Source organism: Diplotaxodon limnothrissa, linkage group LG6, assembly GCF_057381915.1.
Source record: "Diplotaxodon limnothrissa isolate DT_005_m linkage group LG6, D_limnothrissa_male_GT1.1, whole genome shotgun sequence".
NCBI classification, from domain to species: Eukaryota; Metazoa; Chordata; class Actinopteri; order Cichliformes; family Cichlidae; genus Diplotaxodon; species Diplotaxodon limnothrissa.
In genome coordinates this window covers 935,305-951,203 of record NC_140601.1, presented here as the reverse complement: position 1 = coordinate 951,203, position 15,899 = coordinate 935,305, and the positions used below count along the sequence as shown (strand labels likewise).

At 36.8% G+C, this 15,899-nt stretch overlaps 1 protein-coding gene across 1 annotated transcript in view; it reads left to right on the top strand.

Moving 5' to 3' along the window:
* The window catches only part of LOC146629868 (uncharacterized), a 62,577-nt gene that overhangs the window by 27,722 nt on the left and 18,956 nt on the right, over positions 1 to 15,899 (top strand). Inside the window, exon 3 of the mRNA XM_085355377.1 lies at positions 3,400 to 3,570. Within this exon, the coding sequence (XP_085211503.1) occupies positions 3,400 to 3,570 (171 nt within the window). The remainder of the gene's footprint in view (positions 1 to 3,399; positions 3,571 to 15,899) is intronic.

The following is a 15,899-nucleotide window of genomic DNA, read 5'->3' as shown; positions in this document are numbered from 1 at the left end:
TAAAAAGGACGACACATGATGGACAGTAGTTCCAGATTTGGTGTGCAGGAGCGTGTGAGAGGAACAACGTTCGCACTGTTGCACCAGTTGTTGTTCACCATTAAACACACGCCGCCTCCCCTTGACTTCCCCGAGTCCCGTGTCCTGTCCATGCGGTGAACCGAGAAGAACTCGGCCGGCTGGATGGCGTGGTCCGGCACTGCTGGGTTCAGCCATGTCTCGGTGAAGCAGAGGAGATTGCAGTCCCGAATGTCTCTCTGGAACTTTATCCTGGCCCTGAGGTCGTCAAGCTTGTTCTCCAGTGACTGGACGTTGGCGAGCAGGATGCTAGGCAGAGGTGTGCGGTGTGCACGAGCTCTCAGCCTGTTCCTGACGCCGGCTCGCTTCCCTCTAGGTCGCCGCCGCTTCCCTTTGTTCTCCCTCGAGATCTCACTCGGCCAGCTCGGATCCGGAGTTAAAAACTTCGAATTGTGAGTACATTGTAAACCAATAGAAACAAGAGTGTCACTGTCATACCTAATGTACCCAATGGTGATGATTTTGCCGATTTAGAAACGCTGAAAACTAACTTAAAAAACAAAGACAAAGAAAAAGTGGTCGGAGCAGTCGTGACGGCAGCCGACCTCACCGGCGCCATCTTAAATTCTCGTGCACCATAGAGAGCATCCTGGCGGGAAACATCTTAACCTGGTTCGGGAACAGCACCATGCAGGACAGACGAGCTCTACAGAGGGTTGTGCGGTCAGCTGAGCGCACCATCCGCTCCGAGCTCCCTGACCTGCACTCAATCTACAGCAGGCGGTGCTGGACCAAGGCCAGGAAGATGGTGAAGGACCTCAGCCATCCCAACAACAGACTGCTCTCTCTGCTGAGGTCAGGAAAGCGATTCCGCTCCCTGAAGACCAACACAGAGAGACTGAGGAGGAGCTTCTTCCCGCAGGCGATACGGTCTCTCAATCACACCACCACACAGTACTGACCCACACATACAGTTCTTACACACACACTGGACTTTCTGGACTTTGGTTTTGCACAACACTGGTCACTATATTCTTCATTTCCGGTTAATACTTGTACAGCTGCTGTTATTGTGTATATATTTATTTATATTTAGATTTCTTCATACATTCTTATATAGTTCTATATTGTGTATTGTGTATTTTGTTGTACAGTTATTTTATTTTCAACCTTAATTTATATATTTATCTTTATCTTATTCTTCCCAGTTAAATTTACCCTTCATTCTAATTTGTGTTGAACAGTTATTTCATTTTTAACCTTAATTTATATTTTATTCCTTCCTAGTTAAATTTACCCTTTTTAATTTTTCATATTTATTTCCTATCTTATTCATAGCCTTTTCCTTTTTTGTTTTCTTTAGGTCACGAGCAGTTGTCCAAGCATTTCACTACATATCGTACTGTGTATGACTGTGTACGTGACAAATAAAATTTGAATTTGAATTTGAATTTGAATTTTTCATTCTCTCTCTCCCTCTGGCAATTATCCAGCCGGAGGGCGAGAGAGACCAACTCCTCAAAAGAAGCAGGCTCGTCTCGCGAAGCTAGCTGATCCTTCATTTGATCATTGAGCAACTGAAGAAATATGCCGCAAAGTGCCGGATCCGGCCAGCCTGCCTCGGCAGCCACCGTGCGGAAGTCAGTTATGTACTCCGCAATGGTCCTTTTGCCCTGTCGAAGCCCCAATAACCTTTTCGCGACGCTACCCTCCGTACTCGGGTGCATGAAAGTCCCCTTAAACTCTGTGAGAAAGTCGTCGAAGGGGTATCGCTGAAAAATATGCTTCAGCCCACGCAAGCGCCTTTCCCCTCAGTAAACCCACGAAGTGGGAGATCTTAGTAGCATTGTTGGGAAAGGCGTGTGGCGTTCGGCAGAAGAATAGAGCACACTGGAAAAGAAAACCGCTACACTTATCTAGATCCCCGTGAAACGGCTCTGGCGAGGGGGAAGAGACGCTGCGATACGCGGCTTCAGTCACCGGGGAGGAACCCGCCGGGACAGCGCTAGCGGCAGGTGTGGGCTCGGGTTGGCTGGGCGCAAGCGGTCTCGCTGCCAGAGTGTGATTGAACCAACTGATCTAACTTGTCGAGGATTCCCTGCTGAGTCTGACCAATAGCTCTATATTGTGCCTCTAATGACTGCAAAGCCTGCTCGTGGCGACCGAGCACAACGCCTTGCTTACTGATTATAGAGCGAACCGGGTCTGCTGGGTCCATTTCTTGGCCAGTTTGTTCTATCATGAACCAACAAGTTTGATCAGGAAAGTGGACCCAAAAATGCAGACAAACATGGGCGAGGAATGCTTACAGTGAATTTTAATTGAAAAAGTGACCTAACGTGACAATGGGGGACCAATCAGGCTAGTTGCAGGGACGGGGAGGAGGTCAGTGAGCCACGGGAATATTCTGTAACAGGGGAGGAGGTAGTTATAATCGGAAGGGAATGCTGGAGCATAGATAACTAGAAACTGGAGAATTGTTCGCCTTACTGTGCCATTCCGGGTTAGAATTACTGAAGGGAGGGGAGAGGTCCGTGGAAAGCGTCTGGAGGGTCCCAAGCTGAAGCGTGGGGGTTGGAGGGCAAGCGGACGAGTAGGCTGGGAGGCGGGGACTGTCCCCATAAGGTGAAAGCCAGGATAGGAACTCCGCTGTACGAAGGGAAGACAGAAATCACTCGAAGAGCTAAGTCACACAAGGAAAACCACAAAGGGAAACATCATTTACCACCGAGACGGGTAGAACAAACTGGCACGGAGGAGACGGTTGAGACAGCTGAAGTAGGTCTCCAGCTGATTGCTCACAGCTGAGGCTCAGTTGAAGCACCGAAGTCCCTGCCCCAAAGGGATGGTACAGCAGCCACAAAAGGAGACACCCTCCAGGTAACCCCACAGACCATGACATCTGGGAGTCCTGATCCGTAACTATCATTTTATTTTTAGTTTTTGTCTACATTATATTGAAATGTTTCATTATTGCAAACATTTTAAGTGATACTTATTATTCTTAACATCTTAACCGATACTCTGACCCGTAACTATCGTAAAATGCTTCAGCCAGAAGTAGACACCTTTCACACACGCGTGGTACCGATCGGGTTTCTGGTACGGATCGAGTAGTGACACAAGACAGGCTTCGGATGGTCCGTGTCATGGTCTGGGTGGGTACCTGCAGGTCTCCAACAGCGGCCCCTCCTCCTTTAGGCGGAGTTCGGTTGCTCCTCTCTGGCTGACCACCTGTGAGCAATTATTCCGGCAGTATATTAGACCTGCGCTCTCAACCATTCATCGCCTGAGTATCTGCTATCCCCATGTTAGTCAAGTGGAGCATCATAACTCTGTCCAGAATCCGTGTGATGACTTACTTGTTCTTCTTGTTCTCAGAGGTAGCACCTGGAGTGGAGGTCTTGTCTCCCTCACTCCCGCCTTCCTGGACCTGGGCCGCTTGCTGCTGATACGACGTGGCCTGCCGGCCCACCACTCACTTGCCTGCCTCCCCACGTCTCGACCGCTTCCGGGCCTTCCGCCCCACCTGTCCCCTCCACCTGAAACCAAGTAAGGCAACTCAATTCAACTGTGGAGGATCGTTGATTGTCTGCTGGATCCCACTGACCGTGATCTCCTCTTATTCCAGTGCCCCGGCCCCTACCTAGTCCTGTTTCCACCTCCCCGCTGCCTCTGCTGTTCAGCTGTCTCCTAGAGGTGTCTAGGTCACCCTCTGTTATCTTAGATTATCCTACGCGCCACTAGTGTGGTGGCGTCGTTTTGTTTTTTTGCTTGTGTTTGCCTGTGGGCGGAAATAAATCCTTTGTTCCCTTATCGTCTCGCTTCCGGGTTGGTTTCTGCACCTGTGTCCATCTCTGTTCCCTCGTGCCGCTGGGCCGTGACAGTCCGTGCGGAATTTTCTGTCATTTTGGTGAGTTGAGCCCATGTGTTGGATAAAAAATAATAACATACTAGTCTTTTGCTAAAATTTGTTTTTTCTATTCATGCTAATTCATGAGTGGTTATTTTCTGTTTGAAAGCAATGAAAATGCTGTTTCTCAAACATCCAATGACATGAATGCTTTGAAAGCGTCAGCATCAGCTTTTCTCTGACAGCATGGTGGGAGTTTCTAAAATTGACGCAGTCTTCATTAATCCCATGCAAATGTACACCTATCTGGAACAACCCTGACATATCACAAAACAATAATATGATTCCAGATTGGAGTGGTAAAGGAATAAAATATTTAGAACATATACTAGAAGGAACAGAATTTATTTCATTTGACAGACTAATTACACAATATGGGATCAACAAGAAAAGATTTTTTAGAATTTCAACAAATTAAATCCATAGTAAAAAATAAATTTAAACCCGGTCATGTTGACCTACAAAAAACCATAAAGTGTGGTACAATTACTTGCTCTTAAAACCCCCAAACTTACTTTCCAAAGTATACAGAATGCTTTCTAAAACAGATGAATCAATATCACTTCCTATTGCAAAATGGGAAGCGGATTTATCAGTTAACTTAGACCAAAACGTCTGTTCTCAGATATGCTTAAAAACCTTTCATTTAATTAGAAATCCCAGTCTTCAATTAATTCAATACAAAATACTACATAGAGTGCACTATACAGGTCATCGGATGTTCAAGATGGGTTATACGTCTACCAACAACTGCTCACACTGCCAAACCAACTCACCGGACAATTATTTCCACGCTCTTTGGTTCTGTCCACCGGTTCAGAAGTTTTGGCGCGAGATATGTGAAGACTTATCGAAGTGTCTGAAATGTAACATTCCAACTTCCCCTTTAACCCTTGTGCTCCCCTTTGGTACTCCCAAAATACCCCACCCTCAGTAGAGACAGGTGAATGAAAATGATTGGTCTCACCCCAACCGGTCGCAGCAGATGGCCGCCCCTCCCTGAGCGTGGTTCTGCCAGAGGTTTCTTCCTGTTAAAAGGGAGTTTTTCCTTCCCACTGTCGCCAAAGTGCTTGCTCATAGGGGGTCATATGATTGTTGAGTTTTTCTCTGTATCTATGAAGCGCCTTGAGGCGACTTTTGTTGTGATTTGGTGCTATATAAATAAAATTGAATTGAATTGAAAAAAAAAGAACGATCATTTGGGGTCCCCAGAGCGATTCTAATGGGTTCGTCAGGGGATCGGGAAAGAAAACTTAGCACTTGGGGGTCACGCACAGAAGCTGCTGCGGCAGCGTGGGGGTCATTGATACCCCAGTACATAAAAATGAAGCATAATCACAATAATGATAATAATGACAATAATAATAATAATAATAATAATAATAAGAAGAAGAAGAAGAAGAAGAAGAAGAAGAAGAATAGACGCTTCTTTTTTTTTTTTCTTTTTTTTCTCGCCTGTCCCATTTGGTTCTTTAGCCATCAGAATTGTTGTCTGAAGACCAACAAGGATACCCAATGGATTTACTTTGCCAAATGGATCATCGTTGCATTGCCGTATTGGTCCATTTGGTCGATCTTTGTTTTTATTATTTATTATATTTTATTTTCAGATGTTACAGACGGGACAGACATGAGTGAGAGATAGGAAAGGGAGAAAGAAAGAGGAAGGAAAGGAAAAACAGAAGGGGAGAGGGACAGTGAGAAAGGGGGGGAGAAAAAAAAATAAAAATCTCCTGGATCACCTGTTGAGAGAAGAATAGAAAACAAGCAAAAAAAGACAAAAAAAACAAAACAAAGCAACATACTAAACACAACACCATCGCATTAATCTAGCTAAGTGTAAACAGCAGTAAATACTAAATATTCAATGTTGTTGTGCAGCACGCAGGACAGATGTGCTTCGAAGTAGCAGCCAAGAAAGGTGTAATTTGGGTCTACGAGCAGTGAACACCCGTGTGCATACCTGTGTGGATCAGTGCGCTTGTATTCCAAAGGTTTCTCCATGTAACGATCTGCTAGGGAGTGTGGGGGGGCCACAGCCCCGTCCTCCAGGGTGTGAAGCAGGTATGGAGGAGATCAAAACTCCAGACATCCAGAGGCCCCCAGAACACAAGAGACCATGGAAGACCAACAGAGGGGCAGCCGCGCCACTGTTCCAGTAAGAGCTGAGAAGAGTCCCAGATGAGGGTTCACTCAGCAGCCGCGGAGCAGAAGCCAGGGGGAGTTGCAGTGACGCGCCCGTGAGCTCCGCCGGCCGCCAGCTGTGCCTGAGTGACCGGGGGCACCCCACCCCCGAAGGGGCCCGAGCGAGCCCCAGGCTCCAGGCCCCGATAAGCGGCCGCCAAGGAGTGAGCCGGTGTGTACCTGGACGCCCACCCCCAGACACAAAGAACCACCAACGCACCGACACCTGAGGGAGTCCGCCACCGGCAGGGGAAGTGGTGGTAGGTGGAGATAGGCCTCCAAACCTTGGAGGGCCTGAGGTGTCCCCAGAGAGGTGGCGTCTGATACCCAGCCTGACATATAGACACAGACATACAGGCACACACAGACACAAACATCCATTCCCCCCCTCATGCTCTCATATGCACTCACTCCACACTCAACCAACGTGGAGACAGACATAAAGAGACGCTGTACACACGATCACACTCCCCAAGCGTACTCTACAAACCGGGTCTAGGTACCCTTGCCCCTGGAGGGGGGAACTGCACCCAGACCCAGGTGGTGTTACCCTTTTCCCTGCGGTGGGGAGAGGCAGACCACCCCGACTCCGTAGCAGCAGGGAGGCCCCACACTCCAGACCGCAGTCGGAGGGCCAACTCCACCTAGCCCTCCCGCTCCAGCAGGCCGCAGAGAATGGGGGTGGGAGAAGACTCCAAACCTCCCTCCACCCGCTCATTGTAGTGTTGATGCATGTGTGTTCTAAGGTGCAATTAAAACCCAGGAGGGCATGGAGCTACCTGCCAAGGAGCAGTAGGTAAGCGCATAGTCCCTCCTGATAGCCCTCAATGTCTAAGTGTATTTAAAATTGAGAGGTGGGCAACGACGCCAGGGGTGAGGTGTACACCCTGATGGTAATTTGGACTCCGTGATTGTGCCCACCCCCAAGATCCTATATATATGTGTAATGAGAGTGTGAATAATGTGAATGTCTAAGTTGTGGGATAAAATAGACGCTTCTGAGTTTTATTTTATTTTATTTGAAATTACACTCACGATACAACTGAGGCAATCTTACTTTCATTCAAACTCTGTTCTATACATTGTAATTCCGTAGTTTTCATTCAAACTGTTCTGTACATTCTAATTTCGTTTATTTTCATTCAAATTCCGTTGTTTTCATTCTAATTCTGTTGTTTTCATGCAAATTATTTTGTTTTTGATCAAATTCTTTTCTTTTCATTGAAATTCCGTTGTTTTCATTCAAATGCTTTTGTTATCATTCTAATTCTACTCTTTTTATTCAAATTCCATTGTTTGTTCTCAAATTCTGTTGTTTTCACTCTAATTCTGTCTTTTGTTTTAAACTTCCATTGTTTTGATTCAAATTCTGTTCTTGTTGCATTTTCAAAAAATAAAAATACAATAACTGAGCCTTACACCGGAGCATCGTTGCAACTGGTTTACTGAACCTTTCTTTCAGGGCATGTACAGAACATGAGCATGCATTTTCTACTGCCTCCTACAGGACACACTCTTCTTCCACTTCCTTACACATTAATGTACCACAGAACTAATACTGCCTCTCCTGGCATTACCATTGTAACGACACACTCATTCTGTTTCTTTCAGAAGAATAACAGGAACTTAGGATGTAGGTATCTATGAATAATAACTATTATGCATACTAATATATTTATATAACCTACTAATTTCTTGCGATACCACAGTTCTGTTCATTCAAATTCCGTTTTTTTCATTCAAATTCTGTTCTGTTCATCGAAGTTCCGTTGTTTTCATTCAAATGCTTTTGTTATCATTCTAATTCTACTCTTTTTATTCAAATTCCATTGTTTGTTCTCAAATACTGTCGTTTTCATTAAAATTCTGTCGTTTTCATGTTAATTCCGCTGTTTTCATTCTAGTTCTGTTGTTTGTTTTAAACTTCCATTGTTTTCATTCAAATTCTGTTGTTTTCATTCAAATCCATTGTTTTAATTCAAATTCTGTTCTGTTCATTCAAATTTCATTGTTTTGATTCAAATTCTGTTCTGTACTTTCTATTTCCGTTGTTGTCATTCAAATTCCGTTGTTTTCATTTTAATTCTCTTTTCATTCTAATTCCTTTGTTTCATTCAAACTCTGTTCTGTACATTCTAATTTCGTTGTTTTAATTGAAATTTCGTTGTTTTCATTCAAATTCCATTGTTTGTTCTCAAACTCTGTTCTTTTCATTGAAATTCCGTTGTTTTCATTCAAATGCTTTTGTTTTCATTCTAATTCTACTCTTTTTATTCAAATTCTATTGTTTCTTTTACAATTCTGTTGCTTTCATTCAAACTCTGTTGTATACATTCTAATTTCGTTTTTTTCATTCAAATTCTACTCTTTTTATTCAAATTCCATTGTTTGTTCTCAAATTCTGTTGTTTTCATTAAAATTCCGTTGTTTTCATTCTAATTCTGTTGTTTGTTTTAAACCTCCATTGTTTTCATTCAAATTATTTTCTGTTCATTCAAATTCCGTTGTTTTCATTCACATTCCATTGTTTTCATTCAAATTCTGTTCTGTTCATACAAATTCCATTGTTTTCATTCAAATTCTATTCATCTCATTCTAATTCCGTTCTTTTCATTGAAATTCCGTTCTTTTCATTCAAATGCTTTTGTTTTCATTCTAATTCTACTGTTTTTATACAAATTCCATTGTTTGTTATCAAATTCTGTTGTTTTCATTCAAATTCTTTGGTTTTTGATCAAATTCTGTATTTTTCGTTCAAATTCCATTGTTTGTTCTCAAATTCTTTTGTTTTCATTCAAATTCTTTTCATTTCATTCTAATTTCATTCTTTTCATTGAAAATCCATCATTTTCATTTTAAATCCGTTGTTTTCGTTCAAATTCTTTGGTTTTTGATCAAATTCTGTTCTTTTCATTCACATTCCTTTGTTTTCATTCAAATTCCATTGTTTGTTCTCAAATTCTGTTTGTTTCATTGAAATTCCGTTTTTCTCATTCTAATACTTTTGTTTTCATTCTAATTCTACTCTTTTTATTCAAATTCTATTGTTTGTTTTAGAATTCTGTTGTTTTCATTCAAATTCCGTTGTTTTTGTTCAAATTCCATTGTTTTAATTAAAATTCCTTTGTTTGTTCTCAAATTCGGTTATTTTCATTCAAATTCCATCATTTTCAATTTAATTCTGTTGTTTTCATTCAAATTATGTTGTTTTCATTCAAATTATGTTGTTTTTTTAAAACTTCCATTGTTTTCATTCAAATTCTGTTGTTTTCATTCAAATTCCGTTGTTTTGAATCAAATTCTGTTCTGTTCATTCAAATTCCGTTGTTTTCATTCAAATGCTTTTCATTCTAATTCTACTATTTTTATTCACATTCTATTGTTTTTTTTTTCAGAATTCTGTTGTTTTCATTCAAATTCCATTGTTTGTTCTCAAACTCTTTTCTTTTCATTGAAATTCCGTTGTTTTCATTCAAATGCTTTTGTTTTCATTCTAATTCTACTCTTTTTATTCAGATTCTATTGTTTGTTTTAGAATTCTTTTGCTTACATTCAAACTCTGTTCTATACATTCTAATTTCGTTGTTTTCATTCAAAATTTGTTGATTTCATGCAAATTCTTTGGTTTTTGATCAAATTCTGTTCTTTTCATTCAAATTCTGTTCTGTTCATTCAAATTCCATTGTTTTCATTCAAATTCCATTGTTTGTTCTGAAATTCTGTTGTTTTCATTCAAATTCCATTGTTTGTTCTCAAATTCTGTTGTTTTCATTCAAATTCCATCGTTTTGATTCTAATTCCCTTTTTTTCATTCAAATTCCATCGTTTTGATTCTATTTCCCTTGTTTTCATTCAAATTCCATCATTTTGATTCTAATTCCCTTGTTTTCATTCAAATTCCGTTGTTTTCATTCTAATTCTGTTGTTTCTTTTAAACTTCCATTGTTTTCATTCAGATTCTGTTGTTTTCATTCAAATTCCGTTGTTTTCATTCAAATGCTTTTGTTTTCATTCAAATTCCGTTGTTTTCATTCAAATGCTTTTGTTTTCATTCTAATTCTGTTCTTTTTATTCAAATTCCTTTATTTGTTTTAGAATTCTGTTGCTTTCATTCAAACTCTGTTCTATATATTCTTATTTCGTTGTTTTCATTCAAACTCTGTTCTATACATTCTAATTCCGTTGTTTTAATGCAAACTCTGTTCTGTACATTCTTCTTTCGTTGTTTTCGTTCAAATTCCGTTGTTTTCATTCAAATTCTTTGGTTTTTGATCAAATTCTGTTGTTTTCATTGAAATTCCATCGTTTGTTCTCAAATTCTGTTGTTTTCATTCAAATTCTATTGTTTGTTCTCAGCGACCTTACTTTCCAGGTATGCAATTATTTTATCTTTTTCTGCATTTTGGATGCGGAGGAGCTTTACCTCCTCCACAATTTCAATGATATTTTTCTGCTGCAGTCTGATAGTAGAAATTTCCTCCATTATGAAGTCAAGAGACTTTTTAATGTCCTCGACTTCCTCAGCCGACGGTGTCCTCTTCGGCCCCATTTTATCTGGTTACCCTGGTAGCAGGTTCAGTCAGCTGATTCCTCAGTCAGCTGTTAGCCTGGTAACGTGTTGGCTAGCCTGCAATTACCTCGTTAACTCCGTTAGTCCAGTCCAATATCATGTATCAAAGTCGTAATCCAGACAGGGTTGTACAAAAAGTTCCAACAATTTGAGTAGTCTTTGCTCCAGAAATTGATGGCCAAATTTCAAAAATCCACAGGACACGATAAAAACACAACTTTCAAACAAATGGCAAACAGGAAGTGACATGAATGGCAAACAGGAAGTGAATTCTGTTCTGTTCATTCAAATTCCGTTGTTTTCATTCAAATGCTTTTGTTTTCATTCTAATTCTACTCTGTTTATTCAAATTCTATTGTTTGTTTTAGAATTCTGTTGCTTTCATTCAAACTCCGTTCTATATATTCTAATTCCATTGTTTTAATTCAAACTCTGTTCTGTACATTCTAATTTCGTTGTTTTCATTCCAATTCTGTTTTTTTCATTCAAATTCCATTGTTTTGATTCAAATTCTGTTCTGTTTTTTCAAATTCCGTTGTTTTCATTCTAATTCTACTCTTTTTATTCAAATTCGATTGTTTGTTTTAGAATTCTGTTGCTTTCATTCAAACTCTGTTCTATATATTCTAATTTAATTGTTTTCATTCAAACTCTGTACATTCTAATTTAATTGTTTTCATTCAAATTCCGTTGTTTTCGTTCAAATTCTGTTGTTTTCATTCAAAGTTCTTTGGTTTTTGATCAAATTCTGTTCTTTTCATTCAAATTCTGTTGTTTTCATTCATATTCCATTGTTTGTTCTCAAATTCTGTTGTTTTCATTCAAATTCCGTTGTTTTCGTTCAAATTCTGTTGTTTTCATTAAAATTCCATTGTTTGTTCTCAAATTCTGTTCTTTTCATTGAAATTCCGTTGTTTTCATTCAAATGCTTTTGTTTTCATTCTAATTCTACTCTTTTTATTCACATTCTATTGTTTGTTTTAGAATTCTGTTGTTTTCATGCAAACTCTGTTCTATACATTATAAACCTGTTGTTTTCATTCAAATTCGATTGTTTTTGTTCAAATTCCATTGTTTTAATTAAAATTCCTTTGTTTGTTCTCAAATTCTGTTATTTTCATTCAAATTCCATCATTTTCAATTTAATTCCGTTGTTTTCATTCAAATTCTGTTGTTTTCATTCAAATTCCGTTGATTTGAATCAAATTCTGTTCTGTTCATTCAAATTCCGTTGTTTTCATTCAAATGCTTTTGTTTTCATTCTAATTCTACTCTTTTTATTCAGATTCTATTGTTTGTTTTAGAATTCTTTTGCTTTCATTCAAACTCTGTTCTATACATTCTAATTCCATTGTTTTCATTCAAACTCTGTTCTATACATTCTAATTTCGTTGTTTTCATTCAAATTTTGTTGATTTCATGCAAATTCTTTGGTTTTTGATCAAAATCTGTTGTTTTCATGCAAATTCTCTGGTTTTTGATCAAATTCTGTTCTTTTCATTCAAATTCTGTTCTGTTCATTCAAATTCCATTGTTTGTTCTCAAATTCTGTTGTTTTGATTCTAATTCCCTTGTTTTCATTCAAATTCCATTGTTTTGATTCTAATTCCCTTGTTTTCATTCAAATTCCGTTGTTTTCATTCTAATTCCATCGTTTTGATTCTATTTCCCTTGTTTTCATTCAAATTCCATCATTTTGATTCTAATTCCCTTGTTTTCATTCAAATTCCGTTGTTTTCATTCTAATTCTGTTGTTTCTTTTAAACTTCCATTGTTTTCATTCAGATTCTGTTGTTTTCATTCAAATGCTTTTGTTTTCATTCTAATTCTGTTCTTTTTATTCAAATTCTATTATTTGTTTTAGAATTCTGTTGCTTTCATTCAAACTCTGTTCTATACATTCTTATTTCGTTGTTTTAATTCAAACTCTGTTCTATACATTCTAATTCCGTTGTTTTCATTCAAACTCTGTTCTGTACATTCTAATTTCGTTTTTTTTTTCATTCAAATTCCGTTGTTTTCATTCTAATTCTACTCTTTTTATTCAAATTCCATTGTTTGTTCTCAAATTCTGTTGTTTTCATTAAAATTCCTTTGTTTTCATTCTAATTCTGTTGTTTGTTTTAAACCTCCATTGTTTTCAATCAAATTATTTTCTGTTCATTCAAATTCCGTTGTTTTCATTCAAATTCCATTGTTTTCATTCAAATTCTGTTCTGTTCATACAAATTCCGTTGTTTTCATTCAAATTCTATTCATTTCATTCTAATTCCGTTCTTTTCATCAAAATTCCGTTGTTTTCATTCAAATGCTTTTGTTTTCATTCTAATTCTGTTCTTTTTATTCAAATTCCTTTATTTGTTTTAGAATTCTGTTGCTTTCATTCAAACTCTGTTCTATATATTCTTATTTCGTTGTTTTCATTCAAACTCTGTTGTATACATTCTAATTCCGTTGTTTTCATTCAAACTCTGTTCTGTACATTCTAATTTCGTTGTTTTCATTCAAATTTTGTTGATTTCATGCAAATTCTTTGGTTTTTGATCAAAATCTGTTTTTTTCATGCAAATTTTTTGGTTTTTGATCAAATTCTGTTCTTTTCATTCAAATTCTGTTCTGTTCATTCTAATTCCATTGTTTTCATTCAAACTCTGTTCTATACATTCTAATTTCGTTGTTTTCATTCAAATTCTATTCATTTCATTCTAATTCCGTTCTTTTCATTGAAATTCCGTTCTTTTCATTCAAATGCTTTTGTTTTCATTCTAATTCTACTGTTTTTATTCAAATTCCATTGTTTGTTATCAAATTCTGTTGTTTTCATGCAAATTCTTTGGTTTTTGATCAAATTCTGTATTTTTCGTTCAAATTCGATTTTTGTTCTCAAATTCTTTTGTTTTCATTCAAATTCTTTTCATTTCATTCTAATTTCATTCTTTTCATTGAAAATCCATCGTTTTCATTTTAAATCCGTTGTTTTCGTTCAAATTCTTTGGTTTTTGATCAAATTCTGTTCTTTTAATTCACATTCCTTTGTTTTCATTCAAATTCCATTGTTTGTTCTCAAATTCTGTTTGTTTCATTGAAATTCCGTTTTTCTCATTCAAATACTTTTGTTTTCATTCTAATTCTACTCTTTTTATTCAAATTCCATTGTTTGTTCTCAAATTCTGTTGTTTTCATTAAAATTCCTTTGTTTTCATTCTAATTCTGTTGTTTGTTTTAAACCTCCATTGTTTTCAATCAAATTATTTTCTGTTCATTCAAATTCCGTTGTTTTCATTCAAATTCCATTGTTTTCATTCAAATTCTGTTCTGTTCATACAAATTCCGTTGTTTTCATTCAAATTCTATTCATTTCATTCTAATTCCGTTCTTTTCATCAAAATTCCGTTGTTTTCATTCAAATGCTTTTGTTTTCATTCTAATTCTGTTCTTTTTATTCAAATTCCTTTATTTGTTTTAGAATTCTGTTGCTTTCATTCAAACTCTGTTCTATATATTCTTATTTCGTTGTTTTCATTCAAACTCTGTTGTATACATTCTAATTCCGTTGTTTTCATTCAAACTCTGTTCTGTACATTCTAATTTCGTTGTTTTCATTCAAATTTTGTTGATTTCATGCAAATTCTTTGGTTTTTGATCAAAATCTGTTGTTTTCATGCAAATTCTCTGGTTTTTGATCAAATTCTGTTCTTTTCATTCAAATTCTGTTCTGTTCATTCAAATTCCATTGTTTGTTCTCAAATTCTGTTGTTTTGATTCTAATTCCCTTGTTTTCATTCAAATTCCATTGTTTTGATTCTAATTCCCTTGTTTTCATTCAAATTCCGTTGTTTTCATTCTAATTCCATCGTTTTGATTCTATTTCCCTTGTTTTCATTCAAATTCCATCATTTTGATTCTAATTCCCTTGTTTTCATTCAAATTCCGTTGTTTTCATTCTAATTCTGTTGTTTCTTTTAAACTTCCATTGTTTTCATTCAGATTCTGTTGTTTTCATTGAAATTCCGTTGTTTTCATTCAAATGCTTTTGTTTTCATTCTAATTCTGTTCTTTTTATTCAAATTCTATTATTTGTTTTAGAATTCTGTTGCTTTCATTCAAACTCTGTTCTATACATTCTTATTTCGTTGTTTTAATTCAAACTCTGTTCTATACATTCTAATTCCGTTGTTTTCATTCAAACTCTGTTCTGTACATTCTAATTTCGTTTTTTTTTTCATTCAAATTCCGTTGTTTTCATTCTAATTCTACTCTTTTTATTCAAATTCCATTGTTTGTTCTCAAATTCTGTTGTTTTCATTAAAATTCCTTTGTTTTCATTCTAATTCTGTTGTTTGTTTTAAACCTCCATTGTTTTCAATCAAATTATTTTCTGTTCATTCAAATTCCGTTGTTTTCATTCAAATTCCATTGTTTTCATTCAAATTCTGTTCTGTTCATACAAATTCCGTTGTTTTCATTCAAATTCTATTCATTTCATTCTAATTCCGTTCTTTTCATCAAAATTCCGTTCTTTTCATTCAAATGCTTTTGTTTTCATTCTAATTCTACTCTTTTTATTCAAATTCTATTGTTTGTTTCAGAATTCTGTTGCTTTCATTCAAAGTCTGTTCTATACATTATAATCCTGTTGTTTTTATTCCAATTCCGTTGTTTTTGTTCAAATTCCATTGTTTTAATTAAAATTCCTTTGTTTGTTCTCAAATTCTGTTATTTTCATTCAAATTCCATCATTTTCAATTTAATTCCGTTGATTTGAATCAAATTCTGTTCTGTTCATTCAAATTCCGTTGTTTTCATTCAAATGCTTTTGTTTTCATTCTAATTCTACTCTTTTTATTCACATTCTATTGTTTTTTTTAGAATTCTGTTGTTTTCATTCAAATTCCATTGTTTGTTCTCAAACTTTTTTCTTTTCATTGAAATTCCGTTGTTTTCATTCAAATGCTTTTGTTTTCATTCTAATTCTACTCTTTTTATTCAAATTCTATTGTTTGTTTTAGAATTCTGTTGTTTTCATGCAAACTCTTTTCTATACATTCTACTTCCGTTGTTTTCATTCAAATTCTGTTCTGGGCCCTGTTTCAGGAAGCCGGTTTAGAAAACTCAGAGTGAAAAACGATACGCAGGGTTGAGTAACCCCGAACTGTCCAACTCGGAATATTCGGTTTCAGAAAGGCTGATAACAATTAGTTCAATCAACGCGGA